General features: G+C 42.5%; 3 protein-coding genes across 3 annotated transcripts; all 3 read left to right on the top strand.

Annotated features, from left to right (window-relative positions):
* The first annotated feature begins 455 nt into the window (after positions 1–455).
* On the top strand, positions 456–3,383 carry LOC109630802 (free fatty acid receptor 4). The gene is made up of 3 exons (XM_020089206.2): positions 456–1,049; positions 1,143–1,274; positions 1,924–3,383. Exons 1-3 carry the CDS (start codon positions 510–512, stop codon positions 2,308–2,310), a joined length of 1,059 nt encoding a protein of 352 aa, XP_019944765.2. The 5' UTR covers positions 456–509; the 3' UTR covers positions 2,311–3,383.
* Positions 3,384–3,593: 210 nt separating this feature from the next.
* LOC109633491 (cone cGMP-specific 3',5'-cyclic phosphodiesterase subunit alpha'-like) lies at positions 3,594–10,219 on the top strand. The gene is made up of 22 exons (XM_069538553.1): positions 3,594–4,280; positions 4,734–4,886; positions 5,326–5,415; positions 5,512–5,652; positions 5,764–5,838; positions 5,936–6,000; positions 6,115–6,181; positions 6,289–6,336; positions 6,441–6,590; positions 6,866–7,009; positions 7,102–7,167; positions 7,251–7,397; positions 7,487–7,594; positions 7,682–7,791; positions 7,895–7,982; positions 8,077–8,177; positions 8,258–8,365; positions 8,467–8,530; positions 8,621–8,695; positions 8,788–8,871; positions 8,998–9,148; positions 9,246–10,219. The coding sequence occupies exons 1-22, from the start codon at positions 3,813–3,815 to the stop codon at positions 9,284–9,286; spliced, it is 2,544 nt and encodes an 847-aa protein (XP_069394654.1). The 5' UTR covers positions 3,594–3,812; the 3' UTR covers positions 9,287–10,219.
* A 2,604-nt stretch (positions 10,220–12,823) lies between these two features.
* On the top strand, positions 12,824–18,374 carry LOC109630797 (leucine-rich glioma-inactivated protein 1-like). The gene is made up of 8 exons (XM_069538556.1): positions 12,824–13,623; positions 13,792–13,863; positions 14,412–14,483; positions 14,566–14,637; positions 15,339–15,410; positions 15,812–15,981; positions 16,075–16,239; positions 16,602–18,374. The coding sequence occupies exons 1-8, from the start codon at positions 13,427–13,429 to the stop codon at positions 17,417–17,419; spliced, it is 1,638 nt and encodes a 545-aa protein (XP_069394657.1). The 5' UTR covers positions 12,824–13,426; the 3' UTR covers positions 17,420–18,374.
* The last annotated feature ends 156 nt before the right edge of the window (positions 18,375–18,530 follow it).

Raw genomic sequence — 18,530 nt, 5'->3', positions numbered from 1 at the left:
TTTTCATTGCTGTTTGTCTGCAGAATTACATAAAAACTACTGGACTGATTTTCTTGGCACTTAGTGGACGGGTGGGGTTTGAACCATAAACTTTTGGAGCAGATTTGATTGAGGAGGTTGATATCCAGGAAATGTCCTTGACTTGCCAGAAAATAACTAATTCATTTATAAAAAAATCCGGCATGAGTGTATGTTATGCAAATGTCCATGTCTCTGGACAATACAGATAAAGAAGAGGAAGATGAAAGAAATAATAAAAGGAATAATATGACAGTGAAGTCGCACATTAAAATTATGCTCACCTACACAGCAGGGGATTGTAATATTTGACTTGCATTCATGCAGCACCTGGAGCAAACATGTAAAGGGTTAGTCACCACCCTCCATCCCTCCTCCTCCTCTCTTTCTCTTGTATCACTTATCAGCTTCTCTTTCCCATTCATTTATCAGACATAGTCACCACAGTGAACTCAGTCTGTACCTTAGATCCAAATACCTTCTCAGCCTATATGGATATCGACCCTCACTCTCACTTACTCCACTTGAGAAACTTCTCATATTTTTCCTACTTCTCTGAGTTGCACTACTCCGATCATACCGCTGCCACTGTTGTCGAGACTTTGGCCATCTCCACTGTCTTCCTGGTGTCCGTGGCAGCAAACACGGGAGCTGCAGCCTTGGTAACCTGGGAGCGCAGACTGCTGGCCAACAAGACCATCCTGACCCTCAACTTGTTTGTGGCCGACCTGCTGTTTGTCAGCATGATCCCCTTGATAGTGGCAGTGCGCTGGACCGTGTCCTGGACGCTGGGGTTCACCGCCTGTCACACCGTGCTGTTTGTCATCTGTATGAGCGGCTCCGTCACCATCACCACCCTGGCCTTCATCAGCGTGGAGAGGGTCCAGGCGATCCTCCGGATGCAGACTGCGCCCTCTCTGAACCCCAGGATGGTGACCGCCACCCTCATCTTCATCTGGGCCTTCTCTGCACTCACTGCTTTACCCCTCAGCCTCTTCTTCACTGTGATGGAAGTTGAATTTCCTGAGCAGGTATCAGTGAATCAGTCAACGAAAGAAAAGTTCCACATTTTGTCGCTGTTATTAATGGATGCTGTTCTGTATATTTGTACTCTTTCCATGCAGGAATGTCTACACATCTGTACTCTCAAGTGGCCCGACTGGACAGGAGAAATTGTTTGGAATATTTCTTTCGCCGCTCTGTGCTTCCTTCTCCCAGGACTCATTATTGTGGTCAGTTACAGCAAAATATTACAGGTGGGTTTATTGTACTCATTCCTCTCACTAAGTGTTGAAAGGAACCACTGAAAACAGGCATATTTAATGGACTGATATTTATGAGTATGGAAAATTAGGTGCATATCCAATAAAAATATTAGCTTCCTTTTTCTTCATTTTCAGCCTCACAGTGATGATACACAAACAGTATCTGTGGTGATCTTGATTATTTATTTAATAAGCATTTTTCCTTCATTTGTAAAACTGTATAAAGAAACCAGTATAAACATTTTACACCAACAGACTCAGTGACCTTCCTCATTGTTCCCTCTGTGAATATTAGCCATGTCTCGGTCATTGTGGCAACAGACGTGCTCGTGCTTTATTAATTACTGAAGCTGAAAATAGGATCACTGTGTGACTACAGAGCTTTGCATTATCAACTGTCAATATTACACAGGACAAGCAGTTCTAGCAGTGAGGACATTAACATGATGCAGACAATAGAGAATGATACTGAGGAGCCACACGTTGATTTTAGCTCTGAGATAAATGACCTCAAGTCCTCTGTATAAATCCTCTTGTAGATCACTCGGGTCACATAAATGGCTTCATCTCATATATCACATAATGTCACAAATGAGAGAATGCCAGTCTTATGTTAAATATTATTTTATTTGTATTGCAGATTGCTAAAAGTTGCAGACGAGGACTCCAAACACGAGGTAATCCGCTCCCAGTTGGTGAGTCTCCAGAGTACCACGTATCCCGCCAGGACATGAAGCTCTTCCGCACTCTCCTGGTCCTCGTCTTCTCCTTCCTGCTCATGTGGAGTCCCATTTTTATCAACATCTTCCTCATCCTGACCAGAAACTTCTTCGGTCACCTGCACATCTCCTCGACCGTGTTCTTCTGGGTGATGACGTTCACACTGGTCAACTCGGCTCTCAATCCTATTCTCTACTCAGTCTGCCAGTTCAAGAACGGCTGGAGAAAGCTCTGCTGTGGTTCTGCCGTGGTGCCACTGCGAACAGAAACTTGTGGCAGTACTCGGAGGGGAAGGATGAACCCGTGATTATCATTTCTGTTTCAGCAAATAGTTTTTTTGACATCGAGAGAACAAATATACCAAAGATACACTTTTCTCATGATTGCTCAATCCTGAGCTGGTGCATTAAAACTGAAAGATTTCAAAACGCTAACACTGTTACACATATAATAATAAACATTAAAACAAAGATTAAGCTATTTTCAGTTCTTTTATCAGTCTAAAAAAAGATTTTAATATCTGAACTACTCCTTAGTCAGTTAAACTAATTATATTTCTAATAACATAGTGTTTTGAAAATATCATAAGTAAAGTTGTTCTTTTATCATCTGCAGGAGGATTGAATTTGCGTCTCACATACTAATACATGGCTGTTTGCTTGCCAACAAGAGTAATTAAACTCCAGGCAGCAGTTAACAATCTCACTTAATCCTGTCAATGGTTAAATGTAGCTGCGGTCTGACAGAGGTGGCCCAGCAGAGCCCTGCAGGCTCCTCAGATCAAACACACCAGTTTCTCTCTGGGTTTCTGAAATGAGAAACCACGCTCCTGCAGGCGGTCAGTCATTGATCTGATGTGACCAGCTGGTGAATAGTTATTTCAACTCAGGTGTCACTATATCATAAAAGTTCCTCTGTGAACTTGAGTCCTCCTACTTTTCTTCTTCTGGCAGCATGATGCGAAATCACAGATAACTGATGCTAGACACAAGATTTTCAAATGTTTTCTCTGTTTTCTCTAAATTCTTCTCAGACACCACTAAAGCTTCGCTCTTAACAAGATGTGCGTAGCTCCTCCTCACCTGGTGTGATTGTTTTATTATTATTCTTATCTTCCTAATATCATACATTATTATTATTTTCAAATGATTCAGTAGTTATTTGGATCCAGGGACTCTTTTTTACATTTTTAAGTTTAATTCATGGATCTTGATGAAAGAGGTCAGACATGTTTGGGTGGCTGATGTTTATGAGTGTGTGTACTTCGATGCAAATCTAAATAAAGATAACTGCATGGGCCTACTGAGTGCCCCTCCAGTGTTGTGGATGTTAATTTGTATTTTGAGAAGAAATGAACCACTGATCGATATATTTTATTATGAATTATCAAGAAATCCCACCAGTAATAATTCCAGTCTTTCACCCTGCCCTCCTCTACAGTGCAGGTCATACTGCAGGTCATTATTACCTGTGATGGGATTGGCCCCTCTAAAATGACAAGTGGCTGGATTTACAACTTAAGAAAGCTCTGGGGCTTTATGACTCTTGCGTCACAGTCATTAGTGTCCCCTAGGATCCCCTTACCCAGTAAGCCACTCACTACCTTCTGTTACCAGGGAGAGGGTTGGGGTTGCAGCTTTGGTCCTGTGTGCACTGAGGAGCCTGGGAAATGTCAGAGTAGGGTCTGTTTCTCCTGGAGGAAACCTTCACTGCTTTGCTCTGCTCCTCCTCCTCCATCCAGCTGTACCCATCTGAGGGGAGCATCTCTGTGCAGCTTCAGTCGAGTTCGTTCATCCAAACTCAGACAGGATGGCAGACAAAGACACTGTAGAGAAGTTCCTCGACAACAATCCTCAGTTTGCAAAGGAGTACTACGAAAAGAAAGTCAAGGCAGATGTGATCACTGCTGCTTTCAACAACCAGGTGCAGGTCAAAGACCCGGCCTCTTACAAGGATGTCACCACCATCCAGGAGGCCGAGTTCATATTCGAGCTCATAAAGGAGATGCAGGGCAACAACCAGATGGAGAAAGCCCTGCATAAGGTCCTCCAGAGGATTGCTCTGCTGATCCAAGCTGACCGCTGCAGCTTCTTTGGCCACAGGTCTCGCAATGGAACCCCAGAGCTGTCCACGATCCTCTTCGACGTGACGCACAATTCTGCGTTTGAGAAAAATTTGGTGAATCCCAACGTAGAGATTGTTTTCCCCACCGACATGGGACTTGTTGGATGGACGGCACACACCAAGAAGTCCCAGAATGTTGCTGATGTAAAGAAGGTGAGTTAAGCAAAGTTTAAAATGCAAATTGCAACAAACAGAGAATGAATCAGTTCGTATAACTGATGTAAGATGTGATGATTGTAGTTCTGTCTTATTAAACTCCAACCACACTGCATTCTCATGCTGATTTAAGATAAGTTTAGATAAGTTAATGCTGTAGATGGGAAGAGGTAATACTAGATAAGATGAGATAATGTCAGAAGATGAGATAATACTTTAGATAAGATAAAGTGAGATAAGATAAGATAAGTTAAGATATTCCAATGGGGAGATTTACTGTATTACAGCAATAAAGGTGATAACAAAACAGAGGCTCCAGTAAAAAAGGAATACATAAGTAAACATGCATTATAAACATAAGGAACCTGCAGCATATTAATTCATATTCATATTAACTCCATCTTGTCATCAGCACACAACTGTTAATAACTCTGCTTTTTTGTTTTTCAGGACTCTCATTTCAGTGACTTTGTGGACAAACAGACCAAATACACCACAAAGTGCATGATCACTGCTCCCATCATGAATGGAAAGGAACCGGTCGGCGTCATCATGGCTCTCAACAAACAAGGTGCCGCCGAGTTCTCCAAGAGCGACCAGGAGGTGAGTGCGCTGGACGTTTCATATTCATACTGACTAAATACCAGAATTACACATACACACACTGTGTTGAGAACCTGAGAATACTGTAAATCATTGAGGCTGCAGGGTTTTACCACTTGTAGTAGACAGATCAGTATGAGGGTCATATCCTTCTGGCAACTAGGTAAAATGGCCACTTTTAGCCCCACAGCTTCCTGTCTCTGACCTGTATATTTACAGGCTTGACTGTGGGTTACCGTTATGACAGATCAACATATATAATCCTGTTAGAGAGTTGAAGCTCAGACGTTCTCCTCGCGTCGTGTTTGGCGGCCTCTCTGCGACACCGACTCCAGAGGTCATCCAAGCAAAGATTTGCCAGAGAAATGATCTGTTGTCATAGAGTGTTGCAAGGGAAGATGTGACTGTTTCACAAAGCACTATGATTCTTTCACCACAGCTCTTCAACAAATATGTGAACTTTGCTTCCGTGGTCGTTCTCCAAGCACACTGTGCTTACATGTGGGATGTAGAGTCCAGGAGAAGCCAGGTAAAACACCATGATAATGAGTCCACTTTTCTTTTTTCTGAGAAGATCCTTTTCCAGCCTTTCCTGAGTGGTTCTTTGTTTCCTTGCCATCTATAGGTGCTGTTGTGGTCGGCCAGCAAAGTGTTTGAGGAGTTGACAGACATTGAGAGGCAGTTTCACAAAGCCCTATACACAGTGAGGACCTATATCAAGTGTGAGAGGTACTCTGTGGGACTGCTGGACATGACCAAAGACAAGGTGTGTAGAGGAAAGTCAAGAGCAACCTGTCTGAAGCTGCCTGTACTTCAGTGTGTGCATGAATTTATAATAACACAAATAGTGATGTGATTATGGTCTTTTCATCACAAGGAATTCTTCGACGAGTGGGCAATCAAACTTGGAGATCAGGAGGCATACAAGGGCCCGAAGACCCCTGATGGCAGAGTAAGTCCAACACTGGGTTGATTACATCATTCCAATGCACCAATATGTGAACATTTTAGGAGATATTTAAAAACACTATTATGTTCTAAACTTTCAGGAGATCAGTTTCTACAAGATTATCGACTACTTGCTGGAAGACAAAGAGGAGATTAAAGTTATACCGTAAGTATCATGATGTAATGTAGCACTGGTACCATGCTTGTTTATTTATTTTCTTTTATGTAGTGTTTAATTGCTTTTCCAATCAGAGTTTCTTACTCCTCTCTAAACTCACAGCGGCCCTCCTGCAGACCACTGGGCTCTGGTCAGCGGACTCCCAGCGTATGTGGCTGAGAATGGATTTGTAAGTTCAACTTGTGTTAATATCATTTGTGCAAATACCTCAAGTTGAATTTCCCACAATGATCTGCCCAAACTTTAATTCCCTTTTCTTTTTTTTACATCTTCCAGATCTGCAACATGATGAACGCTGCTGGAGACGATTACTTCGCATTTCAGGTCAGATGATTTTCATTGAAGACTGATCATTTCCATCAATTAAGTTCTCTTTGTTTATACATCGTTCACTGAAATGACCTTATTTGATTTGACTCATTTGACAGAAAGGAGCGGTGGATGAGTCTGGGTGGGTGATCAAGAATGTCCTCTCGCTCCCTATCGTCAACAAAAAGGAAGAAATTGTTGGTGTTGCAACTTTCTTCAACAGAAAAGATGGAAAACCATTCGATGAGAATGATGAACAAATTACAGAGGTATGAAATTGGCTCAAACTCTTTTTTTAATCTTGTTCGTTATATTGTTCCCATAATATCATAATAAACTTTCAATGCCAATGTATCAATTTATTTGATATATTTGCTTAATTTCTAAGTTAAATACTTGATATGTTGCATTTTTTTCAGTGTATTTGTTCATTTATTATCATAATCTAACTATGACTGATGTGATGATGACGTGTCTTGTTTTGAAGAATGAGGTAATCATTTAAATTACTGAGTGAAATTAATGGCTTTGTCCATGTCGTCAGGCTCTGACCCAGTTCCTGGGCTGGTCCACTCTGAACAGCGACACATACGACAAACTGAACAGGACTGAGTGGAGTAAAGATATTTCCCAGGAAATGCTCATGTACCAGTCAAAGGCCACACCAGAGGACGTACAGAGCATTCTGGTGAGCTGCTCCCACGCGCTGATATTTCTTCATACAGACTAAAATCACAGATCTGTAGTTTGACATTTGTTTTAATTATCATTTCCCTTCAGAACACACAGGAGAAGTTTGGCTCCACACCTGAGGACTGTGACCAGAAGGAGATGTACAAACTTCTGGTGCGTTTGTACATAACCTCTTCATAACCTCTGGTTTTTTGTGATGCCACACCGACTCTTTACACTGTGTTTCCTCCATACAGCGAACCAACGTCCCTGAAGCCAAGAACGTGGAGCTGCTTGAGTTCAGATTCAGTGACTTCCCCTTGTCGGAGCTAGAACTCATCAAGTGTGGAATCCGCTGCTTCTTTGAGCTGGGCGTGGTGGAGAAGTTCAAAGTCCCAGCTGAGGTAGAGTATACGTTACACAGGAAGTGTTTCATCTGATCCACTTCTTCCAAAGAATCATCGTTGCCATCTTTGTGTTGTTACTTTTGAAGATCCTGACTCGTTGGATGTACACCGTTCGCAAGGGATACCGTGACATCACCTACCACAACTGGAGGCACGGATTCAATGTCGGACAAACCATGTTCACGCTGCTGCTAGTGAGTCAGAGTCTCTTTATAGGCACGCCTCTTATTTCTGTCATTTATGCTTTTTGTTTACTTGACACAGGTTTTGCTTTTCAACAGACAGGTAAACTGAAGAAGTATTACTCTGATCTCGAGGCCTTTGCCATGGTTGCTGCTGGATTCTGCCACGATATTGACCACAGAGGAACCAACAATCTCTACCAGACAAAGTAAGAGTTAGTGGGTCTCTGTGAGTGACTTCAGTGTAGAATTGATGCTGAGGAACTGAATTTGACTCATTGGTTGTATCTTTTCTCCGGTTGATTTTTGCAGGAGTGCTTCCCCACTGGCAAAACTGCACAGCACCTCAATTATGGAGCGGCATCATCTTGAGTACAGTAAGACCCTGATGGAGGATGAGGTGGGTCCGTAAAATGTTCACATTTCTGTGTGTTTAAAAATTGTTTTGAAATAAACGGCTGTTGTCCAACTTCGCTTTTTTCTCTCGTTCATAGAACCTGAATATCTTCCAAAACCTCCAGAAGCGTCAGTTCGAAACCGTGCAGCATCTGTTTGAAGTTTGCATTATTGCCACTGATCTCGCACTTTATTTCAAGTAAGCGACATAACTATTTATAACTTTTAATTATAATCCAGGACTGTAAAAACATTTTTAAAACCTTTGTCGTCTTTCAGGAAGAGAACCATGTTTCAAAAAATCGTGGAAACTGTGGAGGGGATTCCGGAGGAGAAAGAGAAGATCAGCCACATCTCCAACAATGCAACCAGGAAGGAGATTGTGATGTAAATAAATCATTCAATACACATCGAAACTTCATCATTTCTATAGCTCCATGTTGATTCTCTTGGTGTAATTCAAACATCCTTGAATATATTTTCTGCAGGGCAATGATGATGACAGCTTGTGACCTGTCAGCCATTACAAAGCCATGGGAGGTTCAGAGCAAGGTGTGTTCTCTTCTCCAGCCATGTGGCATCATCACAAAGCATCGTTTACGTCACATTGCTTTTTTTAACTTTATTTTATCGTGGTCATAGGTAGCTCTGATGGTGGCGGCAGAATTCTGGGAGCAGGGAGACCTCGAGAGGACAGTTCTTGACCAACAGCCTATTGTAAGAGAAACTTAATCTATCGTAATGATGTCTGCATCTATATGTTGTCGAAATATAAAAACAATAATAATCATCTCCTCTTCTTCCTTCAGCCCATGATGGACCGAAATCATTCTGCCGAGCTTCCCAAGATGCAGTGTGGTTTCATCGATTTTGTCTGCTCCTTTGTGTACAAGGTACCATATATACAACTAAAGCATATTTGGCTTACAAACAAATGTGTGTGTATTTGTTTGTGTTTATACTTGCTGCTGCTTTTCTCACACAACCCCCTTATCCTTTGTATATCTGCTTGTTTGCAGGAGTTTTCTCGATTCCACACAGAGATCACACCCATGTTTGACGGACTGAATAACAACAGGGGCGAGTGGAGAGCTCTCGCCGACGTCCATGAGGCCAAGATGAAGGCCATCGAAGATGAGAAGAAAAAGCTGGAGGGCGGAGGCGATCAAGGTGAGCGCTGGGGTTTGAAAACCAACATGTTGCCACACCCCAGAAGCTCAGTCGGTATTTACATTGCCACTCACTGTCTTTCTTGTTCTTTTCACAGATCAAGATGGTGGGAAGTCAAAGACATGTGCGATCTGCTAGACATCCAGACCACGCAAAGTATTTATGGATGTTTTTCTGCATGTGTATTTGTACAGTGTGTATGTGCATGAGCACGTGGTCACAGATGAGGGAATTATAATGTGCAAAAATCCTCAAATCATTATTTTTGTATCCTGCAATGTATATTTCTTCTACTCTCTGACACAGAAAGCAGCACAACTGAGTCACATACAGTGACAGTATGAAAACAGTAATTCTTGTAAATACAAAAATCTCCAATGAGCTGAACTTTCCATCATTACAAAGAGTGAATGTCTTATTTTCTTGTGAATATTTATATGAAATATAATTTAAGAATATGTATGTGAATAGAAATATTAGGTTGCAGTTACAATGCAGTTTCAACAATCAGAATATTTTTGGAATATAAACTACAATAAATCTTTTCTTTTGTTGTAGCGAAAAAAGATTAATAAATAAAATGAGTAGTTCCCTTTTTTAAACTTGTAAGTACCACCAGGAAAAATTTCAAGCATACGTCCCTGTCAAATGGGTGGAAGATGTAAGAAGATTTGACAGAATTGGATTTAATTATAAGCCACAAGGCTTTCCCTTTTAAGTCGCCTGCTTACATAAAGTAAAAGCACTGCTCATAAGTCAGCGTGTCCAGAATACATGTGGCACTGCACTGGTAGGAAGGGGTCAGCCGGAAACACTGTGCAGCACAAGTCAGCATGTATAGGAGAAACGACTTGTTTGACTGTGAAACAATAAGAAGATCCCATCCCACACTCTACACAGAGTCTGTGACAGGACTATGTCATATCCTGTTTTATTCTGGTGTTTGTTTGCGTAAGACCTTGCAAAGAAATTTGACTCTGTCGTGCAAATATAGCTTTAAAAAATAAAATGTGCAATAGCAACGAGTGTAAGACATGAACGCAAAAATGTCAATAAAGTTTTCAAATCATGTCTGCTTTGTGCCTGTTGGTTGCATTTGACACATTCTGAGGTAAAACAGTCATGTTTTCCTTCCTCTCACTCGCAGCCTAATTGACTTCAGGACTAACCTACACATGTGTTGGTGTAAATGTTGCTCACCTCTGAGATCAGCTCAGGAGGGGTTTAGCCGAGCAGGGCTGACCAAACATCACCTCCTAATCAACCACTAACAAGCTTACAAGAGACCTGCATTACTGAAATGTTCAAGTGTGCATGTATCAGCTTGTAAAGCAGTTTGAACCAACACAGTTAGACTATGAAAAATATGTGTATTATATTTTCTGTTTTTTAATATCTGTGTTTTTATCTTAATATTAATTTTTATTTAAAAAACGCTATGTAAATAAAGATATCATTATATTTAAAAGGAAAAAAATTTACTCCTCGGTGATATGAGGGAAAGATATTAATCAAATTTTATTTATTTACTTTTTATTCATCCTTTATTTAACCAGGAAGGTCCAATTGGGAGACAATATAGATTGCAATTTTAAATTCTTAATTTGTCACAAATACAAATTAGTAGTAATAATAAATTAATACATTGTGTTACTATGAATATAATGAAATACTTAGGAACAGGAAGTCAATGGATGAGAAACTAGGGTTCACCATCATTAAATCCAGACAATGTCACTTCCATAAATAATGTATGTCCCACTGCATGATAGAGCAAAGAGGCAAACATATGATGACATATGTAGATTAAATCTTTTTTTTTTTTTACTTTCAGTTTTTGTGCTTCTCAGTTAAAGACAATTTCTCAGTTGTTCCCTGCAGTGGAAGGTAAGTATCACAATAGCATCATGTGCATCACGTTGTGTCACTGCCATTTCGTTTTGGTATGATTGGCTCAGGCAGGTGACTGACAGGTGGCGTGCAAACTTATTTTGTTCATACAAGAACCAAAGAGCATCTCAGTTACAAAAGCCCGACGGCCATGTCACAGGGGTATAAGCCAGCTTTGTGGACTGACAGGGCACCTTAAGACAAAAGCTCGGTCCAGAGGTCAAAGGGTAAAAACAAGAGTGTGGTCACTGAGGGCCTGATTTCTCTTGAGGCCAGAGCAGCAGGAGGGTCACCATACCATTGTTTTTGTGTTGTATGACATGAATGTTGATTTCTATTTTGATCAAATTAAAATATTCACAAAGAGAAAACAAGAGAAAAAAAATCTTTGGAGCCTCCAATCAGGATTTCAATTATAGATTTAAAGGGGAAAAGTCTCAATGACAGAATAAATAATGGTTTGTTTCACAAATTAAAACATTTCAAGAGGAAATTCACACAGAAGAAGTTAAAAAAATCTGACAGCTCATAAAACAAGCTCTGCCTTACAGTAGCTCTACACTGCCTCCTAGTGGAAAGATCAGGCTGTAAAAGAACGACCAACACAGCAAATAATCAGAAAGTGGAGCCAGAAGTCTTTTTGGTTCAAAAAGACACTTATAACGAAGCCGAGCGCATTGAAAATGTTCATATATTGTTTATTGTTTATAGAAAATAAAGAAAAAAGATCCGGAAAGTTCTTTCAAATGTCAGAAACACCATGTCAGCTGTGGCCAAATACTTGCTGGACAGTGTGTGTTCTATTCTGCTTATGAATGATGGCATTTATGAGGCACAGACACGACCCATCATCTTGCCGACCAACAATAATATCCAGTGTTCTCCATTTATACTGAGAGCTGCCTGAGAAAAACAAGACTTCTCCTTCCCGTCCAAAAATCTCCATATCCACATTTTGCCTCCGTGTTTTCGCTCTTCACATTATCTCTCTCACTGCAGGTGAAAGCTTTACTCTTCCATCCCTCCCTTTACCACAGCTTCCACATCATGACCCTGCTCCTCCTGATGCTTTCATTTAACACAGACAATATGAAATGGTGTAGCTAATCTAATCAGGGACAGGGAGACCGCAGGGAGCGAGAGCATATTTATTCAGGGGCCTTTTAAAAAAGCTTTCTGCACATGTTTCTTCCCAGAAGGCGTCTGACGCATGCATGCAGGCCTGCCAGGCACAGCGAGTAAACATATTAATCTTACAACTCTGCAGGGATCAAAGAAATTAGACTGTGAAGAAAACCTTATAGGGCTCCCTGGAGACTGCAATAAAACTGTGAGGGCAATATTTTAAAGCAATAAAAAGTAAAAATAGAAAAGAGCATGGCCTTATCTGATGAGGCTGTGTGGGGTGAAGTAAACATGATGTCAGGCAGGAGAGCAGGGGAGCAGTGTTGTTAACCTGTCCTTTGTCTGTGAGGGGGTATACTGGGGGGGGGGATGGGGGTTTTATTTGAACAAGCAGATGTCAGGGTGACAGAGGGCTTCCCCACACCCCTCCATCACATCTCTGCATCCTCCAGTCGCCATGGAAACCGTGCACAAACCAGGAAATAAACCGCAAATGTGCCAAATCACGAGGACATATTTAATGGCTTTAATAAAGCTCCACTCAGGTTGGAATGCTGCTGTGAACCCCAGAGCCAGTGTTGCAGCTGTATTTTCATCAAAACTATAATTTTCTTCCCCTCCGCGGGTTTCCCACACCCGCTGCTCCCCGCATAGAAAGCCCGTGTGCGTCTGCGCCGCGTAAACGCAGCGAACAATCCGCTGGCTCATGTCCCCGCTTTTTTTTTTCTACTCCAGCAGCTGATTCACGAAAAATTACACAATTCCGTTGTGTGTGTTGGGCGGGATCCTTCCACTGAGCTTGGCGGGGAGAGTGCGTCGCTCGCTGAAAAATCACAGGCCCCTATAGGCGTGGTTTTGGATGGAGATGCTCCGTCTGCTCCCGCTGGGATACCCACCTGCCAGCTGGTGTTTTCTCGAGCTTGCGCAACCACAGGCGCGCGTTTGATTAGATTTAACATTTGGATCGAGGTGTGTAGGTTTTTGCTCTAAGGGGGGTGCAGTGTGGAGTAGTTGCGGCGCTGTGGACGCACGGGGCGCACGGTTTAATCACCTCCAGGGAGACGGCGGTGGCGCACGGCGCGTGGACACAAACACGAGCGGACAGCGCGTCGCGTCGCTTTGGCCTCCAGGCACCAAGAGAAGCAGCAGAGACAGCGGCAGCAGCAGCGGCGGTGCTGGTGGTGCTGGTGGAAGAAGGAACCAGAGTCGAGACCCTTGGTTCATGCGCACGGCTGTCGTTCGTGCCCGCAGCGCTCCGCAAGGATGGAAAACACACGCAGGATGCGCAGGAGATCGCCCGTGCTCGGTTTGCTGGTGCTGGCGTGTGTTTTACTCGTAGTGGACAGTAAGAAACCCAAGCAGCCGCGCTGTCCCTCATCATGCACATGCACCAAAGATAACGCGTTGTGCGAGAGCGCAGGACTGATCCCTCGCAGCTTTCCCCTCGATGTCATATCACTGTAAGTCACATTTATCACTGGTTTATTCCTCATGTCCACTGTTTGTGCAGTCTGCAAAACATGCTCTTCTCCGAGACGTGGATATATCTCTGCTGCTGCTCAGAATCGTGCATGTCCAACTGAGCACTATGCTGGCCATACAGGATCTTTTTCTCTTTCCCTCCACAGATCATTCGTCAAGTCTGAATACACCGAGATCCCGAAAGAGAGCTTCATACACACGCCTGCCCTGCACCTCCTGTGAGAAACCTCTCCTGCTCCAGCTTTTTGTCCCTCAGTCTTTGTTGCATGCTGTCAGTCCCCTCCAGTGAGGTGATCAACGCCATTTTTAACGTTTCAATTCATCTCCTCTCCCCACTTCCTCCACTGATCATGCACACTGTGATAGATTGGATGTTGCTCTAGCTGTTGAAATTGTCAGAATCTCCATTTTCATGTGTGTTTCTCTACGTCTTTGCTGTGAATCCTACATCTCCTCTCATCAGAATGAGCTTTATCTATGGGGGGAATCCCTTCATTTCAAGGGGGAATCCCCTCCACTCCTGTCTCATGGGGGAGAGTATTGACTGAGCCACCATGTCCTTCAAAACAAACATGTGAGACTGCAGGAATCCTCATGGAGCATTGATCCTTGTCTCTGATGTATTGGAGGGGGTGTGTGACTCTGAGGAACAAAGACAAGGGGTTTCCTTCCTTCCATCATGGTAGCTTCAAATGTGGGACAACAGCTTGTTATCTGCCCATTTCTGACCCTAAATAATAAAATATTAACAAGCATCTCTCTACAGCCTCTTTACAGCCAACAACCTGGAATCAATAAACGAGGACGCCTTCCTCGGTCTTCCTCATCTGGAGTATCTGTGAGTAATCGTCACAAACTCATCCTGGAAGCCGTTTGTCTCCTTCCTTCTTATTTGCGTTCACTCAACACCTTTTTCACAGGTTCATCGAAAACAACCAGATCAAGTCGATATCGCCACACGCTTTCCGAGGACTGAAAACCTTAGTGCACCTGTAAGTATGCGTCTATAACTTCCTGCGCAAAAAAAATTACACGTATACGTCAGCAGAATAGCACTAAACAAAAATACAAAGAACCTTTCTGTTGCTTGTGTCAGTAGAAAGTGTTGTTATCCAGGTGCAGGAGCAGAAAGGTGCTGTTCCAATGAAATGCTGACAAAGTTTATTACACAACATTTAAAGCCACATAGACATTTCTCTCGACAGCGTGCAGCTGTTAATATGATTATCAAGCAAAAACAAGTTTATATGCCGAAGGCCTCTTAAATACACATTTGGTTGCAGATGGAATCGTCTTTATTTCTAATAGAGAACTAAGATTGTTAAGTTGTCAACCAAAGACACGACGACAACCATCCCAACAACGGAATCCACCTCTTTCCCCTCATTTCTGTTGCTGTGAAAGCCATAAAATGGCTGAGGAGGCAGCTCTAAAAATAGCTTAATGTTTCCTCAAACTCACAATAAGCAATGTTCCTGCCTCCAGCCTCCAGGGTGGAATTATGTTCCCAGGTTCTTTTGCACATATTCATATATTCCGCTGCAAAGCAACACTGCATTATCCACATCCACACTCTGTGAGGCACTGCAGGTTCTTCTCTAGAAAAAACTGCAGGATAAGTGTATAGCTGTGATTTAGAGAAACAGAATCGAGGGACGTAATGATCAGATGCTATTGTTCTCTTTTCTTGCAGGAGTCTGGCTTACAACAATCTGGACACTCTGCCTAAAGATTTGTTCAAGGGTCTTGAGGCCTTGACAAAAGTGTAAGTGTGAATTCTCAATCCTGCGCTACCTGGAAACAAAGAAATAACTGTATATATAGTGTAAAAGCATAACATGGACAAGTAGTTTTCTGTACAGGCTCTAAATATAGAAAACTGTATCATTATTCTACTTCAGCCAAGGCTTGAAAAATGTGTGGGCAGCTGGTGCTTTTAACACCATTAAAATTACATGAGGCAGCGAGGAGGAGAGAAAGTTCGCCATCTATCAGCGACTGAAGACGTTTCTCCTTTATAGCTCCTCTCGATATTAATGAGAGCACAGGAAGAAGCTGCGAGGGTCACAGAGCAGACCCTGCACTCGTACCACAGCTCCGTGTAAAATCCATTCTCAAAGCTGAGAGCTGTCTGAGGTCAGTTTTTGTCTGGCTCTCTCCCCTCAGAGACCTGCGGGGGAACCAGTTCACCTGTGACTGTAAGCTCAAGTGGCTGGTGGAGTGGATTTACAGCACCAACGCCACAGTGGATCAGATTTACTGCAAAGGCCCGGCCTCACTGCTGGACAAGAAGATCAACGACCTGGTGCCGCAGTCGTTCGACTGCATCACCACAGGTGCAGCACAGAAAATACACTGTTTCCTTCAATAATCGCATCTTCTCCTGACTTTGTAATGTTATTTGAAGTGTGTTTTCATTTCTCTCGCAGAGTTTGCCTCCTACCAGTCCCTGAAGTTTGAGTCCATATCGGTGGAGGCCTTTTCCTTTGGGAACGATCAGTATGTGGTGTTCGCTCAGCCCTTTATTGGGAAATGCAGCTTTCTGGAGTGGGACCATGTGGAGATGGTCTTCAGGAACTACGATGACATTGACAGTAAGTTTGAATTGCTTGTATATACATTTTTACATATACCAGTGCAGTGCCCATTTAAAACTAGCCTGTAAGCTTGTCCTGTGTTAATGCTCTGGAGTGGAGTTAGAAACGTTTGTGTTCATCCTACCTGGTTTATCTGCAGTAAGGATTTTATAGTCAGTTTTTCATAAAATGAAACAGAATTTGCTTAATTACTGTTCGTGTGTGGTTTGTATGTAAGATTGAATGATGAACTAAACTGGTGTTATTTTTCATACATTCAAGGTCTCTTGAATCTAAAGATCTTGAATCTTTAAGGAACCACATGGAGACTCGTATCCAAGTGCAGCTGTATTGTTTGTGTCCTTCTTTCTCCTCACCAGGCACTTCCACTGTGATCTGCAAACCTCTGGTTATCGACAACCAGCTCTTTGTCATCGTGGCCCAACTTTTCGGCGGCTCACACATCTACAAACGCGACACCTCCGCCAACAAATTCATCAAGCTCCAAGGCATTGACATCCTGAGAATCCGCAAACCCAACGACGTTGAGACTTTTCGCATCGATGGAGAATCTTTCTTCGTCATAGCCGACAGCTCCAAGGCCGGTTCTACCACCATCTACAAGTGGAATGGCAACGGCTTCTACTCCCACCAGTCACTCCATCCGTGGTACCGGGACACTGACGTGGAGTTCATGGAGATCTCCTCCAAACCTCACCTGATCCTGTCCAGCAGCTCCCAGAGGCCCGTCATCTACCAGTGGAACAAAAGCACCAAGCTGTTTGACAGGCGCACGGACATCCCGGAGATGGAGGATGTCTATGCCGTGAAGCACTTCCAGGTCAAGTCTGACCTCTTCATCTGCCTGACGCGCTTCATCGGTGACTCCAAGGTCATGCGCTGGGACGGGGCCCTCTTCAGAGAGCTGCAGACCATGCCCTCTCGCGGCTCCATGGTGTTCCAGCCCTTCTCTGTGGGCAGCTGGCAGTACGCCATTCTGGGCAGTGATTACTCGTTCACGCAGGTGTACCGCTGGGACACCAAGAAGGGCATGTTTGTCCATTTCCAGGAGCTGAACATCCAGGCGCCAAGAGCCTTCTCTCCAGTCTCCATAGACAACCGGCAGTTCCTGCTGGCCTCCAGTTTCAAAGGGAAAACTCAGATCTACGAGCACCTGGTTATTGATCTGAGCAATTGAGTGATTGTTTTTTTTCTGGCTCATTGATAGATTATCGGTAACTTTAGTGTTTTTTTGTGTTTAAAGAAGACTGTTGCAGCAGATGCAGCTCTGAAAATCACTGAAAGTAATTATCAGTTGATCCTAACTTGAGAAAGGCAGGCATTACTCTTATTCTCTTTAAAAATCTTCCACTGAAATCAGTGCATGGTAAATATAAACGCATGTATCTCAACCAAATGTATTTGGCTGAGATGCATGTTGAGTTCAATGCATGGATCTCAAGTTAGGATTAAAACCCAAGACATCAATGCATGACCAGGGCCTCACTCAGGCCATCCCATCAGATTACAAATGCAACATCCATCCTCATTCATCTTTTCAATTCCACCGTCGGCCAGTAGCTTATTTTGTTTATGTTGGAACATCCATGTGACGCAACAAAGTTTATACATTTGTAATCTCATATTTATCTACAGAGAGTAATAATGAAATGGTACTTTTTAACCGATTAACATGTTCAACTGAACAAATCTGCCAAAACTAAATGTTTACATTTTTCTCTCTTTCCACTTGTTCGCTAAAATATTTGTAAAAAATAAAGCTTTTGTAAGTTTGAGAGGGACCACACCAGTTAGATAAATATTTGTTAAAGAGAATGATTTAAAATTTATCTTCATAATTTGGAGAATTTCAACAGAGACGTACTGAGAATGACATTTTTATCATTAACGCTTTGTATAATGTAGTATTGAAAAGTATTGAAAAATGCTGTTTTCCCAGAAGAAAGTTTCGGGGAAACTTGGAACTATTCTCACACACTTAAAAGGGACTGAAATGAAAAACAGAGGATATTGTTCATAACGCTTTACCTTCGACTAACATGTATGCAAAATGCATTTATTGTGTCATGATTAGGATTAGGTTATTGACTAATATCATGTCATTTAGAGTCAATAAAGGTTTACATCACTAACTGTTGCTGGCACCGTGTAGCATGACGTGGCATCAGCGTGAAACGACAACACACAAGAGCAACATACACGAGTAACACATCTACTTCACAGGACATTGCAGCCATCAAGTTAGTGGTGTAGATATGATACATACATGAGAAACCAAACAAAATAAA

This window comes from Paralichthys olivaceus, chromosome 14 (genome assembly GCF_024713975.1).
Source record: "Paralichthys olivaceus isolate ysfri-2021 chromosome 14, ASM2471397v2, whole genome shotgun sequence".
NCBI lineage: Eukaryota > Metazoa > Chordata > Actinopteri > Pleuronectiformes > Paralichthyidae > Paralichthys > Paralichthys olivaceus.
This window is presented reverse-complemented; position numbering and strand designations above follow the sequence as displayed.

Excerpts from the sequence above, each read along its gene's own strand:
- LOC109630802 (XM_020089206.2), top strand. The coding sequence starts at position 510 with ATGGATATCGACCCTCACTCTCACTTACTCCACTTGAGAAACTTCTCA. Across the intron at positions 1,050-1,142 it reads AAGTTGAATTTCCTGAGCAG|GAATGTCTACACATCTGTAC; the intron begins GTATCAGTGAAT and ends CTTTCCATGCAG. Across the intron at positions 1,275-1,923 it reads GTTACAGCAAAATATTACAG|ATTGCTAAAAGTTGCAGACG; the intron begins GTGGGTTTATTG and ends TTTGTATTGCAG.
- LOC109633491 (XM_069538553.1), top strand. The coding sequence starts at position 3,813 with ATGGCAGACAAAGACACTGTAGAGAAGTTCCTCGACAACAATCCTCAG. Across the intron at positions 7,398-7,486 it reads AGTTCAAAGTCCCAGCTGAG|ATCCTGACTCGTTGGATGTA; the intron begins GTAGAGTATACG and ends TTACTTTTGAAG. Across the intron at positions 7,792-7,894 it reads AACAATCTCTACCAGACAAA|GAGTGCTTCCCCACTGGCAA; the intron begins GTAAGAGTTAGT and ends TGATTTTTGCAG.
- LOC109630797 (XM_069538556.1), top strand. The coding sequence starts at position 13,427 with ATGGAAAACACACGCAGGATGCGCAGGAGATCGCCCGTGCTCGGTTTG. Across the intron at positions 14,638-15,338 it reads CTGAAAACCTTAGTGCACCT|GAGTCTGGCTTACAACAATC; the intron begins GTAAGTATGCGT and ends CTTTTCTTGCAG. Across the intron at positions 16,240-16,601 it reads GAACTACGATGACATTGACA|GCACTTCCACTGTGATCTGC; the intron begins GTAAGTTTGAAT and ends TCTCCTCACCAG.